Below are 17,665 nucleotides of genomic sequence, written 5' to 3' on the forward strand. Positions count from 1 at the left end.
ACGTCTGCTTGTTCTTACTGCGCTGCCCTACCTGTGTATGCGTGTGCATACATCCCATCCCCTCACAGCTCAGAATTCATACAGGATTAGAAATACCAGTGTAAACGACTGTTAAGTAGTACTGGCATGAGGGAAACAGTTCTGTTTGGTCACTGTAAATGCTGCCTTAGCTCACTGGAGCATTTTGGTTGACTTAAACTCCGCTTTGTAAAGCTATTTATATAGTAAAGGAGGTATGGTTGAAGAAATGCAATTGGTATTGGCAGCAAAAGCAGGTAATATGTTTTTTAAAAAAAAAAATATATATAGGTTCTTATTTACAGAGTGTTCATTCTGCTGTCTTGAATTGGCTTCTTAAAGTCTCGACCTCCTATACAGATAAGATGAGCTTTTGTCAGCTTAGCAGAGCTCTTGACCCCAGTTTCCACCCCTGTACCTTACACAATCTATTAAATATCCTGAGCCTACCAGATAAGAAGTGAGGCCTTGAACTTGATGCTGAATTTCTCTAGTAAATCATTGGTAAGAGAATTAAAATAGTATTTGATACACCTGGTTTTATTAAGAATAAATGCTTCAGTATTCCCTTAGCTGAATTCGGCTTACACCTGTGTATCTTGCATTGCTGAATGGACAGCGTGGGAGGTGCAGAATGGGGTCTGACGGGTCCCTCCCGAGTGGTTGATCTCCCAGATCCCTTGTGTCCTCTGCAGAGGATTTGTGATGTGAATTAAAGTATTCTGAAGTTAATGACTGAACTGAGAACTGTGAGTGTCCTCCCTGAAAATCAAAAATTGCATTCGGTCTAGGATGTTAGTTTAGTTTTAGCACGACTTTATAAAAATGTTTGGAAATGGAAAATTTGATGCTAGTGATATCTGGCTAGAATGGTTGCATCCAAGGGTTGTGTCTCTGTGGAACGGCCAGGCTCACACCAGTCGGATGAAAGGAAATCTGTTTCAAAGTGATTCATTGCCTTCAGACAGGAGAAGCCGCGGTTACCCGTGACCCTTCCAGGAGGCAGGAAGGGCTGTAAAACCACCAGCAGCAGTTTATAATCCACAGGTCTTCACTGTCCTTAGGAGTCAGTTAACACACAGAAAACAGAGAAAGCCCATGCTTTTCTGAAGTTCAACCACTACGTTAATTTTAACTATTATATGAAGGGCCCAGGTGTAGCAAACTGCCATGAACCTTGAGACTGTACAGTAGCTGATTGAAATCTGTTTATTTCAGCTGAATTTTGCCACTGCAGACCAGCTTGTGTCCTGGCCCTCAGCTGACAGAGCTTGGAAGGATGAAGAGTCCATCTGGTCAGTGAGGAAGGATGTGATCCCAAGAATTCTAGCCACTTCAGATTTATTGGTTAATTGTACATTACAGTGTATCAGTTTTTCCCAGACAGATAAACTTTTCAACCATGTGTTTGGCAGGGCTGATGCCAGGGCCCCTCTGGAGTGTCACCTTTTGATTTCTGCAGAGCACACCTGCCGTGGTCGTGTTGTTCTCCCTGCTTCTGTCTGTGCATCTGAAAAGGCTGAGGTTTGAAATACGCCTCGCCATCCTTTTGCGTTAGCCCATCATGGTTTGCACAGGCTAGAAACGATTTTATTGTTACCAAATCTCTTTTAGAGACCTAGATTCAGATGTAGATGTGTGAGCACAGCAAAGGACAATGTTTCATGCTTAATTACAAATATCCTGTTTGTAGGATAGTTTTAGGTCTATGGAAATCCTAAAGATTTACTTGATAATACAGGTACTTCAGTGAGTCGGGTCTGATTCCGAGTATGTACATAGTGTTAGCTGTTGACAATAGTAAAACTAGGGCTTTCCATTGTTTCCTGTCTGAAACAAGGAAAAATCAGGTCATTAGTGTTGAATTTTATAAATTTCTGTTCACCAAATGAAACTGAACTTCTGAAATGTAGTGTCTGGGATTTGACAGCAAATTGATAACAAATATCCTTTTGCCTGATACAGTCATCACTTAACAGAAGAATCACATTGTGTTTTCCTCTTTGTCTCTCCTTATGACTTGAACAGGGTAGAATGGGAGTATGGAAATGTGACACAATTTCATGCATCAGCATATATGAGATTCTTGAAGCTTTGTAGTTAATAATTATGTCTAAAAGTATACCAGCACTTTACCAAAACATTTATTCCAAAAAGTTTAAATGCATATTTTTAAAAAGCTGTGGCTACCACATATTTCAAATAATAAAAAACCAAATTGCATTGTGTGTAAGGAGATCGAGTAGCAATTACTGTGTGAATCTTATTTTTTATGAGAAAATGACTGAAATTCACTGCCATAACATTGTGATTAATGTAGGAAGTTTAGTTATTACATTTTAATTAGGTTATATATTCTTTTAAATATGAGGTCAATGTGTTGCTTGTTATACTTCAATTGACTGAATTTATACATCCTGTCTGATAGGTCACTTTATCATTACACCACCACTAAACTATTTATATAGACATTATTTTAGAGATAAATCCAACTTGAGAAAGCTTCTTTCTCAGAAACTGTGTTATATATTACAAAGGATGATGCCGGTCCTTGCATCCCATATCAGAAACATTAATACAATAAAAGATTATGGTTGTGGTACTGGTTTTATGAATGCAATTTCACCTGGAATTATATTCTAAAGGGATTTTGTTACTGTAAGATTAATTTGAAAGAACCAGCTATCTTAAATACAAATTTTACTGCATCTTTTATGTATCTTTTTATTGAGTATATGAATATGAGTCTTGTTTGAAAAGAATACATTGTGTAACTTGAATGTGCTGCAAGGGACAAATTTTAGCTCCCAATATCTCTGCAATTAATCTGCTTAGCCTATAGCCGAAACTGTGGCTGTGCCGCAGCTTTTGGGCTGCAGCAGTGTCTGCCTTCTGTCTCAATGCTGTCTTTTATATATATAAATGGCCCAACTTCTTGGGCGCGTCTGAAGCTCTTAGTGTACACCCAGCCTTCTGAGCAAACACGGATGTGTTTTATTATGGACCTGTTTGGTTTCTTCAAGTCTCAGGACAGTTTAGCACCAACTGTCACCCCATTTCCCTGCCCAGCTCTTGGCAGCTCAAAGGGGGTTCACAGCAGCAGCTGGTGACACAGAGCTCTGTTGGTTGTGCACAAGAGGGAGACCTGGGAGGTGTCTCCCTGCAAGAGAGTCATGGGACCCCATCTGCTGGAGTCGCTTAAAGGGAACTTGGAGAAAACTGCTGGGAACAATCCCTTGTTAACAAGACATGATGCTCTGACACCCTGGGGTTTTTTTCAATTTTTGTGACCTGTATTGCAACATGAGCTTTCCTCTGTCTTTCGTGTGTGTCTGTATCTTTTTTTTTTTCTTTCACAAAGATGCAAGTGACTTTTATTGAGTTTTCTTTTTTAATACCAGCAGTTTCCCTTTGTGTGAGGTTTACTCTTCTTCTAAACAGTCACACGTTTTTTCCATGTTGTCCTGTTTCATTTGGAAAGCTGGATGTTCTCTGAGTTCCTAGATTTACATGTGAAAGACAGAAATTACATAGGTACATAGTAAATAGGATTTAGAAGGAAATTCTGTTATGGCATACCTATCCCAGGCAGTTTAAGGAACCTTACTTGATATCCAGAATTGTCTGCCTGCACAGAACGTATTAGAGTGGAGGAAATCAGGATTCTGGATTCTTGAAACTTGCTTCTTGGACTCTTTTTTTTAGCCTGTTGTAGCTCACCCAGTCTTTCATTTTAACTCAGACATGTATTCATCTCCCCAACACATCTGCAAATGGCTATTTATTCCATACGTTCCTTTGTTGGATATCTAGTTTAAAGAAATATTTAGGGTATTGGGTAATTTTTCAGGAAATGTTTTCTCTACAGAAATAAAAAGGGAAAAAGAAAAGAGGCAGCAGAGAGGGCAGTCAGAGCATCTCGGTGACAAATGGTTCATTGCCAGGGAGAAGCTCCAGCTCTGTGTGAGCACTCCCTGGAACGCAGCAGCACTGCTGGGGTGCTTGAGCAGTGAAATCGGGCTGCTCATTACACTGAAGGGCTCTGCTAATTCTTAACAATTTGTCAATCTGTGTGACTATCCTGCTTTAAGGACCTGATTTAGTGCTTCTGCGTGGCTCTCGAGCATCTTCTGGAACCATCCAAACTCACTCAAGGGGACCTCGCCTCCCATACGTTTAGTTACATGTTTTGGATTTGAGTTTATTTTAGTTGAAATATTACTCTGTAGAAAATAACTTATGTGTGCCTAACATAATACTATATGTCATTTTTATTTGTATGCCCTTTCTTTGGCTTTAACTAAGCCCTGCAGGCTTTGGAATTGAAGGATTAAAAAATAACAATGGCAAATAAAAAGCATAATTTTATTTTCAGTGTTGCTAGGTACCTCATTCCATATACCACATTTATTGTTTGCTAGATAGCTGTAGGCATACCAGCAACTCACTGAAGGAATGAGCAGAAAATATGAAAACAGTGATTATCCTCTAAAATCCAAATTAAGCAGGCTATTATCATTACTGCTTTTATGTCATTTCTCTATATTCTGCAGGTACCATCATATCCCAGACTACTTTTTTTTTTTGCTACAGTTCTGTAGTTAACAGCTGTAATGAGAAGGGAAGGATTTAAATGTAATTTAAATGTTCCTCTTGAAACTGATGTATCCCGTGAGCGAGAAAACATGGTGCTGTACAACAACTCTTTAACGTGGGGCATCTTCACCCATGGGGCCACCTGGTCCAGTGGCAGCTCCAGTTGGTGAAAAGACCCTGGTGCCCACCAGCAGGCTCTGGGTGAGGGTGTGCAACATGAGATCAGGCAGAAAGAGAAACAGCAGGTGCTGTATTCCAGACTGCAGCTGCGCTGCCCGTGTGCTAAATGGGGAGTGGTGTCGGGAACCCTTCGGTCTACTTGACGATGGAGTTTGGAGGAGAACTGGCTGGTAGCCAGCTTTGTATCGGGACTCGAAAGATGTAACCTCTTGATTTACATGTAATTTTCCATGTGCAAACTGAGTAGAGGCTAAAAACATTGTCCACTTCTCTAAGTGGTTACATCACCTAGAGAGATTTTTACCTTTTCTTCCTTCATCTCACCTATTCCCCTTTTTCCTTTTTTATCCTAGGAGGCTACCTATTCCTTAAGAGTTTGAAAACTTCAAAATTAGAAGATTTCTCTATCTTCTTTTTCCTTGGCCTCCCTTTCTCTTCCTTCATTTTCAGAGTGATTTGCCCCACTGTAACTGGGAGTTCTGGTGATTAATAAGGTCTAGACTGAAACCACAAATTAATTGGACAGTGTGTCTTGATATTTTGATTTACTTAAAATGTTTGTTTTGGAGTTTTAAAATAGTTTATGTATGTATGCCTGGTTAGCTGGGTACACGTGTGTGTCTATACCTGGAGTTTGTGAGTATCAGCGGAATGAAAAGGAACAGTGTGCAGAGTTTACCCAAAATTGGATTAGAATTGTTGATGTACTACCTAGATACTGGAAATTAATTTGCTGAGTTAAAAGATTAATCACCTTACAATTTAGTCTCAGAATAATTTCATTGTGGATAAAACCTGTGAGTATTCTCTTGTAAATATATCCAGCACTATCGCTTTCTTCGAAATAAGCACCGTCCATATTGATTTTGGTTACTATTTGTAATGATTCTGCAGGCTTTCTTGTTAAATTCAGCTTTTTATAAATCTCTCAAGTTTTGAAAATATGAAACTGTGGAAATACATAAAGCCTGCATAGGCCTGGAGGAAGCAGTGGACAAGTCTGCTCACATTGACCTCAGTAACAGCAATGTTTATTGTTTTCTAGACTGTTTATTTTTCTGTTGTTGCTATGAAAAACACTTTAATTTGTATTGTTATAGCATCTTTTAAGCCCCATCGTGGACTGTGGCAATGTGGAGCTCTACAAACAAATAACAGAATCTAGTATTTTAAGTTCATTTTGTCTTTTGGATTATGTGGGCTTTCAGACAGGAGATTTCTTTTCCTATTGTGTCTAACGAAAGGTCTCAAACATTTTTGATCCCCTTCTTTGTGAATGTGAATAATGTGAAATAAGCTGAACATAATAATTGTACATATATAGTAGTAGTTGACTAAATATTCCCCTTCATATTAGCATGTCCTCTTGTAGTGTTTTGTTAAGTACTGTCCTATTCTTTTGGTACTACATTGTTTACTTAGCATGCATGGTAGATACCCCTCTGCTTAGTAACAGGCATAGTCAGGAGATAAGAAATCTAATTCATTCCTTGAAGAAAGAACTCAACAACTATTTTATGGCAAAGATACCACATTATTTTCTAAAGCCACAGTCTTCTCGTGTTGTATTCAGTATTCATTTGTACTATGTGTCACCAAAGTTCCTTTCATTGTAATGTGCTGTCATCACATACACTGGGTTGGATAAGCTTAGGAAATGTGAGTGAAGGGCTCTCAGGTGCTGAGGATCAATGTAAGTACTTAGGGGGCAAGTGTTCCCAAGCACTGAAATGGATACATTTGCTGGATCTTTGCTTACCAAACTGTAGAGTTTGAGTTGTCTTCAAGCCTTTGTTGTGAACCATGGGAGTCAGCATTCTCATGCTACTTAAGTCTGTATATGTTGTATGATATTAACTTGCCAAGAAATGGGCTATTTAAACTATGAGCAAGGTAAGAACGTAACAGCCGGTTTGAACAAAGAGGAGTGAGCAACACCATGAAATCTGTTAATTAATTTGTTCTGCTACTCCAATTTAGTTGGGCAGTTAGGAAAAAAAATTAAGAGAGGAAAGAAATTCAGGCATTAAACTGGTTTACATCGTTCTCTGTGAGATCCAGAGATATAATGCCTTTATCTTGTCCTTTTCCTTTACCAAGGCCTTCCAGCATTCACTTTACATACTTTTGTGGTATGGAGAGGAATAAATTTTAGTATTTTGATTTTGAAACCATCTTAACTCTGGTGGTCCCTGACAATGCTAGTCACAGATCGCTGTTGCTACATTGCAAAAAGTGCTGAAAATCTTTCTTGATGTTTTAATTGTGTGTTGGTACCGGCATTAAAGCTCCTAGTGACTAGTCCCACCGGTGAGCTGGAGACCGAATGAGGGGACAGGCTGCAGTAGCGTTTCAGCTCTGGCAGCAGCAGCCTGTGCAGAGACATTGCTAGAGAAGTGTGAGACACTTGAGCTGATGTTGCCCGTACTCCACCTGGTCTGTGAATAAATAGGTTGTCAATCTAGCACTTTAAACAAGCACTTTCTTCTTTTTTAACCTAGCTTTTTGACATTTTCCATTAAGCATGCTGTGGTAGGAAAGAGGAGTCGAATTTCTCTGCACACCGCGGATAGCAACCAGTCTCCTTAGCATGAAGGGCCCTTTTCTGTGCTGTGACTGAGAGCTTTGTCCCACGGCGGGTTAATTCTTCAGGTTCCATGTCGATAGCCCTTTTCTCTGTGGCTGCCTTACTCCGAGTGAACTCACGGGACAGCCAAGAGGTGTGAATAACAGAAAATTTTATTTTATTTTTAATTTTTAAGCTACAGCACAGCCATACAGAGCACCTGGTGTTAGGATGTGCTCCGTACAGTGGGGGTTTCCAGCGGAGGCACCATATTCAGCTGTGAGCACCAAGCGTTTCCTGAGGCTCTGCAGCTCCTCAGGCACTTTGGGACCTTGTCCTCGTCAAAACCCACTGAAGGGAATCGTTTAAATGGAAATATTCAATGCATTGCCTAAGTAGAAACTTTTTTAGAAGAAAACTTGTTATTAATAGATCATAATGGAGGCTTGTTGTCCAGTTGGTCAACAGGGTGTTAGAACATTTGGGTGTAACAGACTATAATGCTGTGTAAATATTTGCTTGAAAGGAGAGAGACGTAAACAGAAATACGCATATGCACACACACGTGTACGGAAACACACATAACCATGCAAAAAATCTAACTAGTTGTCCATTACGTAAAGCTGGTTTGAGAGTTAATATATCATTTATTTAATATGTCTTTTAAGGAAGATGTTATTGTCAAAGTACTTGGATCTTACTGTAGTCTTCTGATGTTTTTTCCCTTCCTTCTGATATTTATGTTATTGAAACATGAAGTCTGTCTTTGGAAGGCCACAGTTAAATACACTCTATAGAGGTAGCATAGTGTTTCCTAGCAACATCATGTCTATACCACTGATGCTTGCTTCTCTTTTTAAGCTAAAAGCAAAGTCATGTCCATTAATCCCCAGCTGCACGTAAAACTTTCAGAGATGTTGCTAGCTCCCTACTGTTCATGTTTTCATCTTGCTCATATGCTCCAAAGCAAACTGCTTCAGTGATTTAATTCTCTTCAGTGCCTCAATATAAAGCCAGCCGTGTGTGTATATTGACAATTACTATTTGTTTTTCATTTTAAACAAATAGTTTGTCTTACAGTATGATGCCTCCCCTCAAACATTATCATTTTGGTCATTCAAACAACATGATAAAGGGATGAAATAAATGCCTTGAAAATATATTACCTGTGCTGCAAAGTAAGTGCAATTCTTTTATAGCTAAGATATGTAATGACAAAATAACCTTACATTTATGTGAAAAGGGGCACTGTATATTTTTAATACACAACAGCACTGAAATAAAACTTCCAGGGCTTGTTTCTATCTGCTGATAGCTTTCTGCGTAAAATGAACTGCATGGTCTTGGCCCTGTTCTCAGAGCTCTGGTGTCTTACTCCACAGAGCTTTGGTGGAGATGAAGTGGCTGTGCTAGTGCTAGAAATGATGCAGGTTCAGGCACCCTGGGAGGACAATGCACAGGAACTTTGGTTGCTGTTAGCTATAAAAAAACCTTCTCTGTGGGACAAGTGAGGTCTCAGAGGTCTCAGTCCAGCACTCTCACAGGCCCAGAATTTATTTTTAAAAATGCTAAAGGAAACTTTCAGAATTACACAGAAAATTAATGTGGCTGTGGCTTTGTGTCCAAGTTTATAGAAATGCACAGGCAGCCTAAATTAGTGATTTCTGGAAGGCTGTTCAACCTTCCAGCACTAGCATGAAAGCTGTGCTAGTTTGGTACTGCTCCTATTCCCAGTCACCTGCAGAGCCGAGGGGCACAAAGGTGACGTACTGTCATCTTAGTCCTTTTCCAGTGCTGCACATCTGGAGCGGTGCTGCTCAGACAAAGAAAATATATTTATTTGCTTTCAGGATATTTCCAACTGCTGCCTTCCTCACTTATAGCTGCTGAAAAAAGTATCCACACTCTGGTGGGTGCCCCTTAGTTCCTTGGTGCTCTTAAAATGTCTGAGAAAGGGGGTTAAGTACTTAATTAACAGTCACAGCTTAGGGTCATGGTGGCAAATGCAAAGGACTAACCCAGCCGGTCGGTGAGACCCGAGAGGGCTGCAGCAGGTCCCTGCAGATCTTGGTGCCAACAGTGACCCATCAGTGCTGGTCGAGGGGAAGATGAGAGACCATGAAGCTTTACGAGCTGTTTTAAGAGAAAATTTTCTGCCCAAGGCTAACAGCAATGAGATTAATTATTCTGTGTTCTGTGGTCATTGCAGAGATGGCAGGATTAGACTGTGTTTCCAATGCAAGTGAGAGCTTGTGAATGATTGGAATCCAACCTCAGTTTGGCAGCACAGCCTCCTCGTCTTGCTCAGGCTAATGACAAGGTGCTATAGAAGGTTGGCTGCAGGACTCTGACATCTTCTTGCACCTCCACAGACAAATACACACACTTGCATGGATTGGATGTTGATGGATTTGATTGTGTATGCCAAGACTTCAAGCACCTTACAGGATGGAATTTAGTTTTCCACCCCTTTTTCATAATGATTATTCAGTAAGATACAGTACTGCCTCCTGAGACTCATTTATTTTCAGGAAAAAGCAGTAGAGTTATTTTGTTACCTATGGATATTTTGTTAGAACATATCAGCACCTTAGCAAATGAATACTTGTGTTCCTAATTTTGCTATACCGTAAGTGATGTTATATCCTACTGGATTCAAAACATACATCTTTTGTGAGATATCTCTTCTCACGTATCTTTCAGAAAGCATGAAATGTTACAACACAATATAAGTAAACTTAGTGTTAAAAAAAATAGGTGGTTTAAAGTGATGATGAAGAAAAATATTTTCAAAATTATTTATTTAAACTTAGTGTTTAGAGAAGCTCTGGATCATTATGCAATGCACACTGTAAAAGGCACCCTGAACATTGACATCCTTGTTGAAGATGACCTTCAGTGAGAAAAATAAGAGGCTGTGATCTGCTATCAGCAGACTATTATTTCTGCCTACTCAAGATTTGAACCTTTACTGGGTTCTTAAAGCATTTATGATTTATAAGCTGATGGCAGGAATCCTCCTCTCTTTTGGCTGGAGTTAAATCCCCGTTTCGCTGATGTGTCCCCTTTCTTTACCCTCCTTCTCCACCCCAGGGCTGTGGCTCTGGGCCAGGGGAGCGTTTGTCCCACCAGCAGGATCGAGCCTTTTTGTCTGCACAGTAATATTGTCACACGTCTGAGTGGCAGTGCGAGGGAGTGTGTCTTGTGCTTACCTTCTCCATTTCTCCAACCAGATGGCTGCCCGGATCTGTGCAATGGCAACGGGCGATGCACGCTGGGTCAGAACAGCTGGCAGTGTGTCTGCCAGAGCGGCTGGAGGGGGCCTGGATGCAACGTTGCCATGGAAACCGCCTGTGCCGATAACAAGGATAATGAGGGAGGTGAGCAAAACTCTTTCAATTCCCAGTCCCTAAAGAACAGAGGGTTATACGCACTTTCTTCTGAGTCATTTTCCTTCAGAAAGACTTTGGCTGTCATTGTTGTCAAGCGACAGTGTCACATTGCTTTTGAAACAAATGAGACTGGGCGAGCTGCGGAGTCGTGCAGAGACGTGGTGACCCCCAACGCCTGCTCAGGACTGACAGACCCAGTCCCGCTCCACGTCCCACTGACGCCCATGGTGGAGAGCATGGCCCAGCGGACCAGAACGTTTTCCTTTGGCTCTTGGCGCATGTGAAGTGCAGAACAACTCGCTGTGCCTGTGTGCACAAGCAGAGCGGCTGACAGAGCAGGACATTTAGCGAGATGTTTTCTGCTCTGTGCTGGAGGCACAGGTCATGCTCTCGTGTACACAACCTGTGTAAGTGGCTGTAGTCACTGCCAGACGGCACAGCTCGTGTGCCAGGCGTCAAAGGGCTGAGTGAGCTGCCTGAACAGTCAGATGTGGTACGGCTCTGAGATCCTAGTTCAGTTTTCCCCCTCCTTTATCAGGCATATCCCCTATTAAATATAGAATTTGTGTTCTGTGTTTACCTTCAGAGATAGTTCCAGTTTATCTGGTTTTGTAGAGCCTTCCATGGTGTATTAGGCTGTGCCGGGCTGAAAGCAGTTCTGAGAAGTTCTAAATAAAATTGCTCAATCTGTCTCCTTCATTTGAAGTAGCCTTCTTATACTTTCCATTACAATGTCTTTAGTAAGTCACCTAGATTCTTTTTCACTTACTTCTGCTCTTCATTTAAAGTCAAACGTCAGACACAGCTTTGAGACTCCTTCACTTTTCTTTGGCCAATAATTACTCTAAAGAGCGAATCTGTTGTTTGCTGATTAATAAATGTTTTACTCACAGCATTTCCTAAAACTGAAAAGAAACATTTGGCTTATTTTAATGTCTGCTTTTAGGGCAAAATTGTCATTAAGTGCTTTAATTTTATGTAAAATGTTAAGGTGTAGAAATTTTTCATAAGTCCTAAACTGAAGAATAGGTATATTTGGTTTTGGTTACATGATATAAACCATATCTGAATCTCATCCCCTAATTTTAATCTGTAAATCCACTTTTAGTTCCTTGGTTTCACATGGGATCAGTCCTTACAGAAATATTTTGGAAGAGCTGGAGATGAATCAGTTTCAGAAAAATGGAACTTATTTTATAGCTGTTATGGAATTGTAAAGAGTAGAATCTAACTGCCAAATAACATTAGTGGGCATTTAACTATACAACAGAACCCAAGATACTTGTGTTAAGATTCACTGCAAGAAACTAAAAGGTGGATTTGTTGGGTTTGTAGTTTTTAGAGGCTTTGAAGGAAAAATTCAAAATGGATGTATCATTAGATTTTCCTCAAGGTAAGATATGCATTTGGAAAAATTGTTATAAATACTGGAATAAGATGTTTACTTATGCAAGACAATATTCTGCACTTGTAAAACAGGCAAATGGGGAAAAAGGGCCACTGAGAAGACCATTCAGCTGTTCCTCTCATTTAAAACTGCAGAATTCTGAAACTTAGTTCATGGAAGGCAAATAGCAGTTCATTGAAGGCAAAGAATACATAGAATAAATATGCCATACAACAGACATATAATATTAATCAGCATTACCATGCAAGCTGCATTGTTTCTGGTTTACCATAGGTGCACCTGAAAGAAAAAGAAGGACAAAGAGGAGAACTCTTCAGACGTTCTCAGTGCTTGCGGGTTGAAGTTGGATTTTACCAAAGACAGAGAGATTACTACTCATTGTTTTGTGTGGGAATGCAGATAGTTTGAAAATCTATGCCTGTTCAAGGTCTAAACAACCAGAAAAGACCATCTGACCCACACATTTTCACACAGGCATTTTATGATGAAGGCAGAAATGAAGCTCTTGTCTTGGGACCTGTAGCTCAGTACTTTAATCCGAGGATCATTATTATTCTTTAGTAGTCTCATCCTTATTACATTTCTGTATAGTTCTCTAAGGGAGCTGAGGCGATGTTCAGCACCTGTTCAGCTGGCTGTTTCTCCACATACTTGCAAGGTGTATCTGGAAAACCGAACAGACAAACCCCTTGGTTCAGCCGGGCTGTGTTTGGTACATGGTACGGGTGGCACAGGCTGACTTACCCCGGGCTTGTAGCACTGAAGTTCTCCGCTGTCTCTCCTGTCATGGGGATTTTTACTGTTTCCGTTTCCTTGACTATATTTTGGGTTTCAGATGTTTTTGGAGGGCACGGGGTCCTTTCCAATGTGTGCTGTAAGGACAAGGTCATTGTCATTCCCATTGGTTTGTCAAATTGTTAGTCACAAGAGCTACAACAAAACTCAAACCTGAACATAATGTTAATCACTTAGTATCTTACGGTTCTGCCTTTGCCTTAAGCTGTACTACTCTATGTGTCTCATTGACTGCACATCTGGCCAGGAACTCGTCCTGTGACCTCTATGTTTATTAAAGCTACCCCAGGCAGACCACAGGAGTGTGCAGGAATGGCGAGGAAGGAAGAGAGGTGTCCTGTGTGCTTCAGGATGCACATGTGTAATTGTGACTGTGCATATAAAGCAACAAATAAAATAAAGTTTTCCCTTTAAACAAAACTGAAAAAACGTACTGCGGGAATCAATGTTAAAGATTCAGCTAGTTACCAGAACACATGAAACACAAGATTGTTGAAAGTTAAAGAAATCACCTCTCCTCCCAGTCACTCTTCATTTGAAACTCAGCCGAGTTTGTTTGCAACAAAAAGTTGAACTCATTTGCTGCTCCATTACCAATATTGCTCTGTTAACATAAGCAAGTAGTGCTGGAGTAATACTGAAGATGCAAGCTGTTCTTTCAAAAGGCAGTAGGGTAGCTAAAAACAAACAAACCAACCAGGGTTTTTGCCTAAACGAAATGTTTCTCTGGAGAGCTGAGCCTCCACCCTTTTCCATTCGTCTATTCCTGTTGTTAAAATACAGTTGCTTCAGTATGTGACTGAAATGCAACTATCATTTTCTGTCTTCCATGCTTCCCCACATGGCAGCAGATTTAACATATTTTGGTGCTCTCCTGCTGTTCAGCTATTCTTATTGCAATTGTATCTCACAATCAGATTCAAAGGCCTTAGGCCAAGTCTTCATTTCATGGATGTCAAGAAGAGCATTGCCACTGACTCCAAAGGGATTCCCATTTGTCCTGTTTTGTCTTATTATATGCCACAATGCGAATTCCATACTATCGTTCAAAAAATATAAAAATGAAAGATTATACTTAATATTTTTTCAATTTTAGATTAATGCCCTTTAGTTAGTTTATTCCTAGAAGAGGCAGATGTGTCCCTGTCTTGTTGAGACTTACAAATCTTAATTTTAAATGAGATGTCAGTGTGTATTACTCACATAAATAAAACAGGATTACAGAGCAGAGAGACCAAAGAGCGTCCAGAGCTGTTTTCTCCTCTCAGAGCTGTTCAGGTAGAGCTTTGCCAGGTGGCACTGGCAATTTCACCTGTGTTTGTCCTTACTATCACATGTCCAATCTAGATATGGGCTTAACTGGGTGTTCATTTTGAACCTGTCTGGTGTTGCTATGCAGCATGGGCTACTTGGCTGAAAAAGCTTGCAAGTCTCTTATTTCATTATTTATTTCTCTATTTATGTATTTATTTTTAAGGAGGACACTGAAAGGTAAGGGTTTTCTGGCATTGACTCACTTTTAAGATCTTTTTTTAATTGGAAAACGCTTCTTTTTTTTACAAAATGTTTGGATTACATAATTTACTTACTGTGGTCACTTCTAAATCTAATCCCTTTCCTTGATCATTCCCTCAGTAGTCTAATAGTTACTAAGCATCTTTTGGTGGGATTAGAAATAGCTTTCTTTTATGACCTATACTTGTGATTACAATGTATCATCCCCCCAATAGACGTGTATAACCCATTTAACTCACCGTGGATTTATTTTAGGAAATTAAGGGATTAGAAATTATATTTTGAGGAATGGGAGAAGGTACATTACTTTTAAAGTTCATATTTCTTTTGACATATTGCATAAGGAAGCCAGTAAAGGGGATATTTTTACCCATCTTTTTACTGTAACTATTTTATAATATTTTAGTTGTTCTTAAATTGCAAAATGCTTTTAGTGTCTTGGAACAGTCTTTATAAATAGTGTATGTTTAACTAGATTCCACCTTAGACCTTACAGTGCTTCCAAGTAAAATGGACAATGTAACACGGAGCATACATCATATTTCTTTTCTAAAGAATATTTTTACTCTGTGTTGGATGCAGTTGATACCCAGAGCTCATGTTTGAGGCGCCTTCATCCTGAACTCTGTGGGATTAATGGGAGAGGTATGTAAGAACTGTGGGCTCTGCAGAAGCAGCCCTGGCAGGAGTCCTGGATCACCCACTGGGATCGCTCTTTCCAGCCCTTTCTTTTCCTTCTTTCTGTCTTCTCCCACCTTTTGCATCCTTTCTGACTTACTCTGCTCACATTTTTAATTTTTATTGGCAGGAAAGGCAGCTAAACGATGTGAGCTGTGAGAAAGAAAAACAGATAATGACCAAAATTTTGCTGAATTGGTTTGTTTCAGACCTGATCAGGAGGGAGAGGGCAGGTCCATGTGGGTTAAAAATTAAAAAAAAAAAAAAAAAAGAAGCTTTAATTCAATCACTGCTTATGTCACTTCACAGATCACATTTCTCCTCAAAATATAATCATCTGGTCTCTAAAATGGGGTGAGGAAGGAAAGGAAGCAACCTGTAGCAGTATAGAGTACTGAGCTAAATAGAATGAGGAATACCTTGTTTGTTATGCAAAGTGGGACATGCTTCTTAAAATACATTTTAATTTATTTCCCCTTGGCTTTCCAAAGAGAGTTTTGCATATCTCAGAAGGCAAATTTTGCCCTTCAGTTTATTACTATATAGCTGTAACCTCACCAAGAAATACAGTTGGTGGTAATTCTGTTTGGCACAATACATTAAAGGTAATGAATGAGAGAAAGCCAGCTATCTGCTCCAGTACAAATTCTCTTCAATTCACAAGCAAAATACATTTCTAGAGAAGTTCACTGTCAGGACAGTGCACTTGACTGATTGAAAGGCTGTTTATTTGAGTTGTCTAAGAAAACTCATCTCTGAAATTAGACAGAAAGAAAATAGAAAGAAAAGTGTCTTCCTGCAATAAACATTTAGAAAAAAATTGCTTTTAGAAAATTACAAATCCTGTGACTTGATACTGCATCAGGCTTGTGACATTTAAGATAATACAAGTATTTCACAGCACAAAAGCAAATCATGTAATTTAGCTTGCCTCAACAAGCATTGCCTCAGCAGGGGTCTCTAATTCAGCACAGACAAAAGATTTTATGAAGTTCTCAATATAAATACCCAGAATACTCTTGGCACAGAAAATATCTTCCCAGAGCCTGTACAATAGTCAGTTTTAGAACATTAAATGTAATCAGTAGTTGAAATCTATTGCGGATAGGGGCCAGAGTGAGTTATGTAGACTTGAGTATAAAATCTGTATCAGAACTAGACATTATGTAGGTTGGACAAGAGCTGATGAGTGTGCTTGTGTGTGATTTTGCTAAAACTTCATGTCAGCCTCTAATCGCCTTTACACACGTTAGCCAGCTTATCCTCATACTGTCCCTCACGGGATATGTTACTACAATAACATGCTCTTATAACCCATGGAGAAGCGAAAGCAAGAAATTGAGTGACTGCAAATTCCGTGGTTTAAAAACTCACCAGTTGCTGCACAGGTACCATGTGCACACTGGAACTAAGTGAACGTTTGTTTGTTTGTTTGTTTGTTTGTTTGTTTGTTTGTTTGTTTGTTTGTTTTAAAGATTGTTTTAATCTTGGAGCTCCCTGGTCATCTCTGCTCTAAGTGATGTGTGGATTGAAGTTGGACCAGCAATAAGCAGGGGTACCCGAGGGTTCGTTCTGAAGGACCAACACGCGCTCAGCGTGTAGCCGGAGCTGCACCCACAGCAGCTTCATGCAGCTGCTGCTCTTGGGGGATGAGGCTTTTCCCACCGGGCAGCACAGGCATCCTGGGTGGGCCAGGGACCTGCAGATGTTACTGTACCGATGTCACGCTCCAGCGTACCTTAAAAACATCATTAGGGAGCTTTTCAGGCATTCAGAGTCATATCTGGCATATACAGAAGCCAGGTTTATTCTACTTTACCACAATTTACAATCCAGCTTTTCCTGGAAGCTGCATTTAAGTTTACAGTTTGAAAATACTCTGTTGTGCTCGCAATGAGTTATAAAAAACAGTGGCATAATGAGTATCCTGGCAGTTTGCTGAGAGGCTTTCCAGCTTGGCTAATTGCAGAACAGGGCTGGAACTGGATTGGAAGCATTTCCTTCCTTGTCAGCACCAGGACCTTCTGTGGAATTACTCTGAGTGATGTATGCCAACATAGCTAACAGTCACTAGATCAAACTACAAAAGTGAAAATTTGGGTTAAATATTAGATAAAACTTGCTGGTAGTAAGATGTACTGGGCTGTGGAATAGCCTGACTGTGGAAACAGCGCTGCATGCGGTTTTAGAGCTCAATTAAAATATTTCTGTGTTGGCAGAGAGAAGGCCTACTCTTTTGATAATCTGATAGAGCATCTCTAATTCTTTCACCTTGGGTATATTAATACTACACATAATTAAAATCAGATCATGATAAATTAACTAATTTGCCCTTAGAGTGATCAAAGGCCCTTTTGCCCTCAGGATTCATAGTAGCTGCTGTTCCCACTCTCCCCCCCACCTCCATTTTAATCATCAGTCTGAAATGTTTATTGGAAAAAGAAAAATTTCCAGGAATTATGCTCTGAAAGCCAGGAGCTGCTGAAGCTAGTGAAGGGTAAGGATGCCCTCTACTGA

At 39.9% G+C, this 17,665-nt stretch overlaps 1 protein-coding gene across 3 annotated transcripts in view; it reads left to right on the forward strand.

The window, feature by feature from the left end:
• The window catches only part of TENM2 (teneurin transmembrane protein 2), a gene marked incomplete at its 5' end in the record, with an annotated part of 567,758 nt that overhangs the window by 508,279 nt on the left and 41,814 nt on the right, over window positions 1-17,665 (forward strand). For all 3 annotated transcript variants that reach the window (XM_082064051.1, XM_082064052.1, XM_082064053.1), the window contains one exon: window positions 10,594-10,740. In XM_082064051.1, coding sequence (XP_081920177.1) covers window positions 10,594-10,740 — 147 coding nt within the window. The remainder of the gene's footprint in view (window positions 1-10,593; window positions 10,741-17,665) is intronic.

This window comes from Streptopelia decaocto (genome assembly GCF_964273445.1).
Source record: "Streptopelia decaocto genome assembly, chromosome: 12".
In the NCBI taxonomy this organism is placed as follows: Eukaryota; Metazoa; Chordata; class Aves; order Columbiformes; family Columbidae; genus Streptopelia; species Streptopelia decaocto.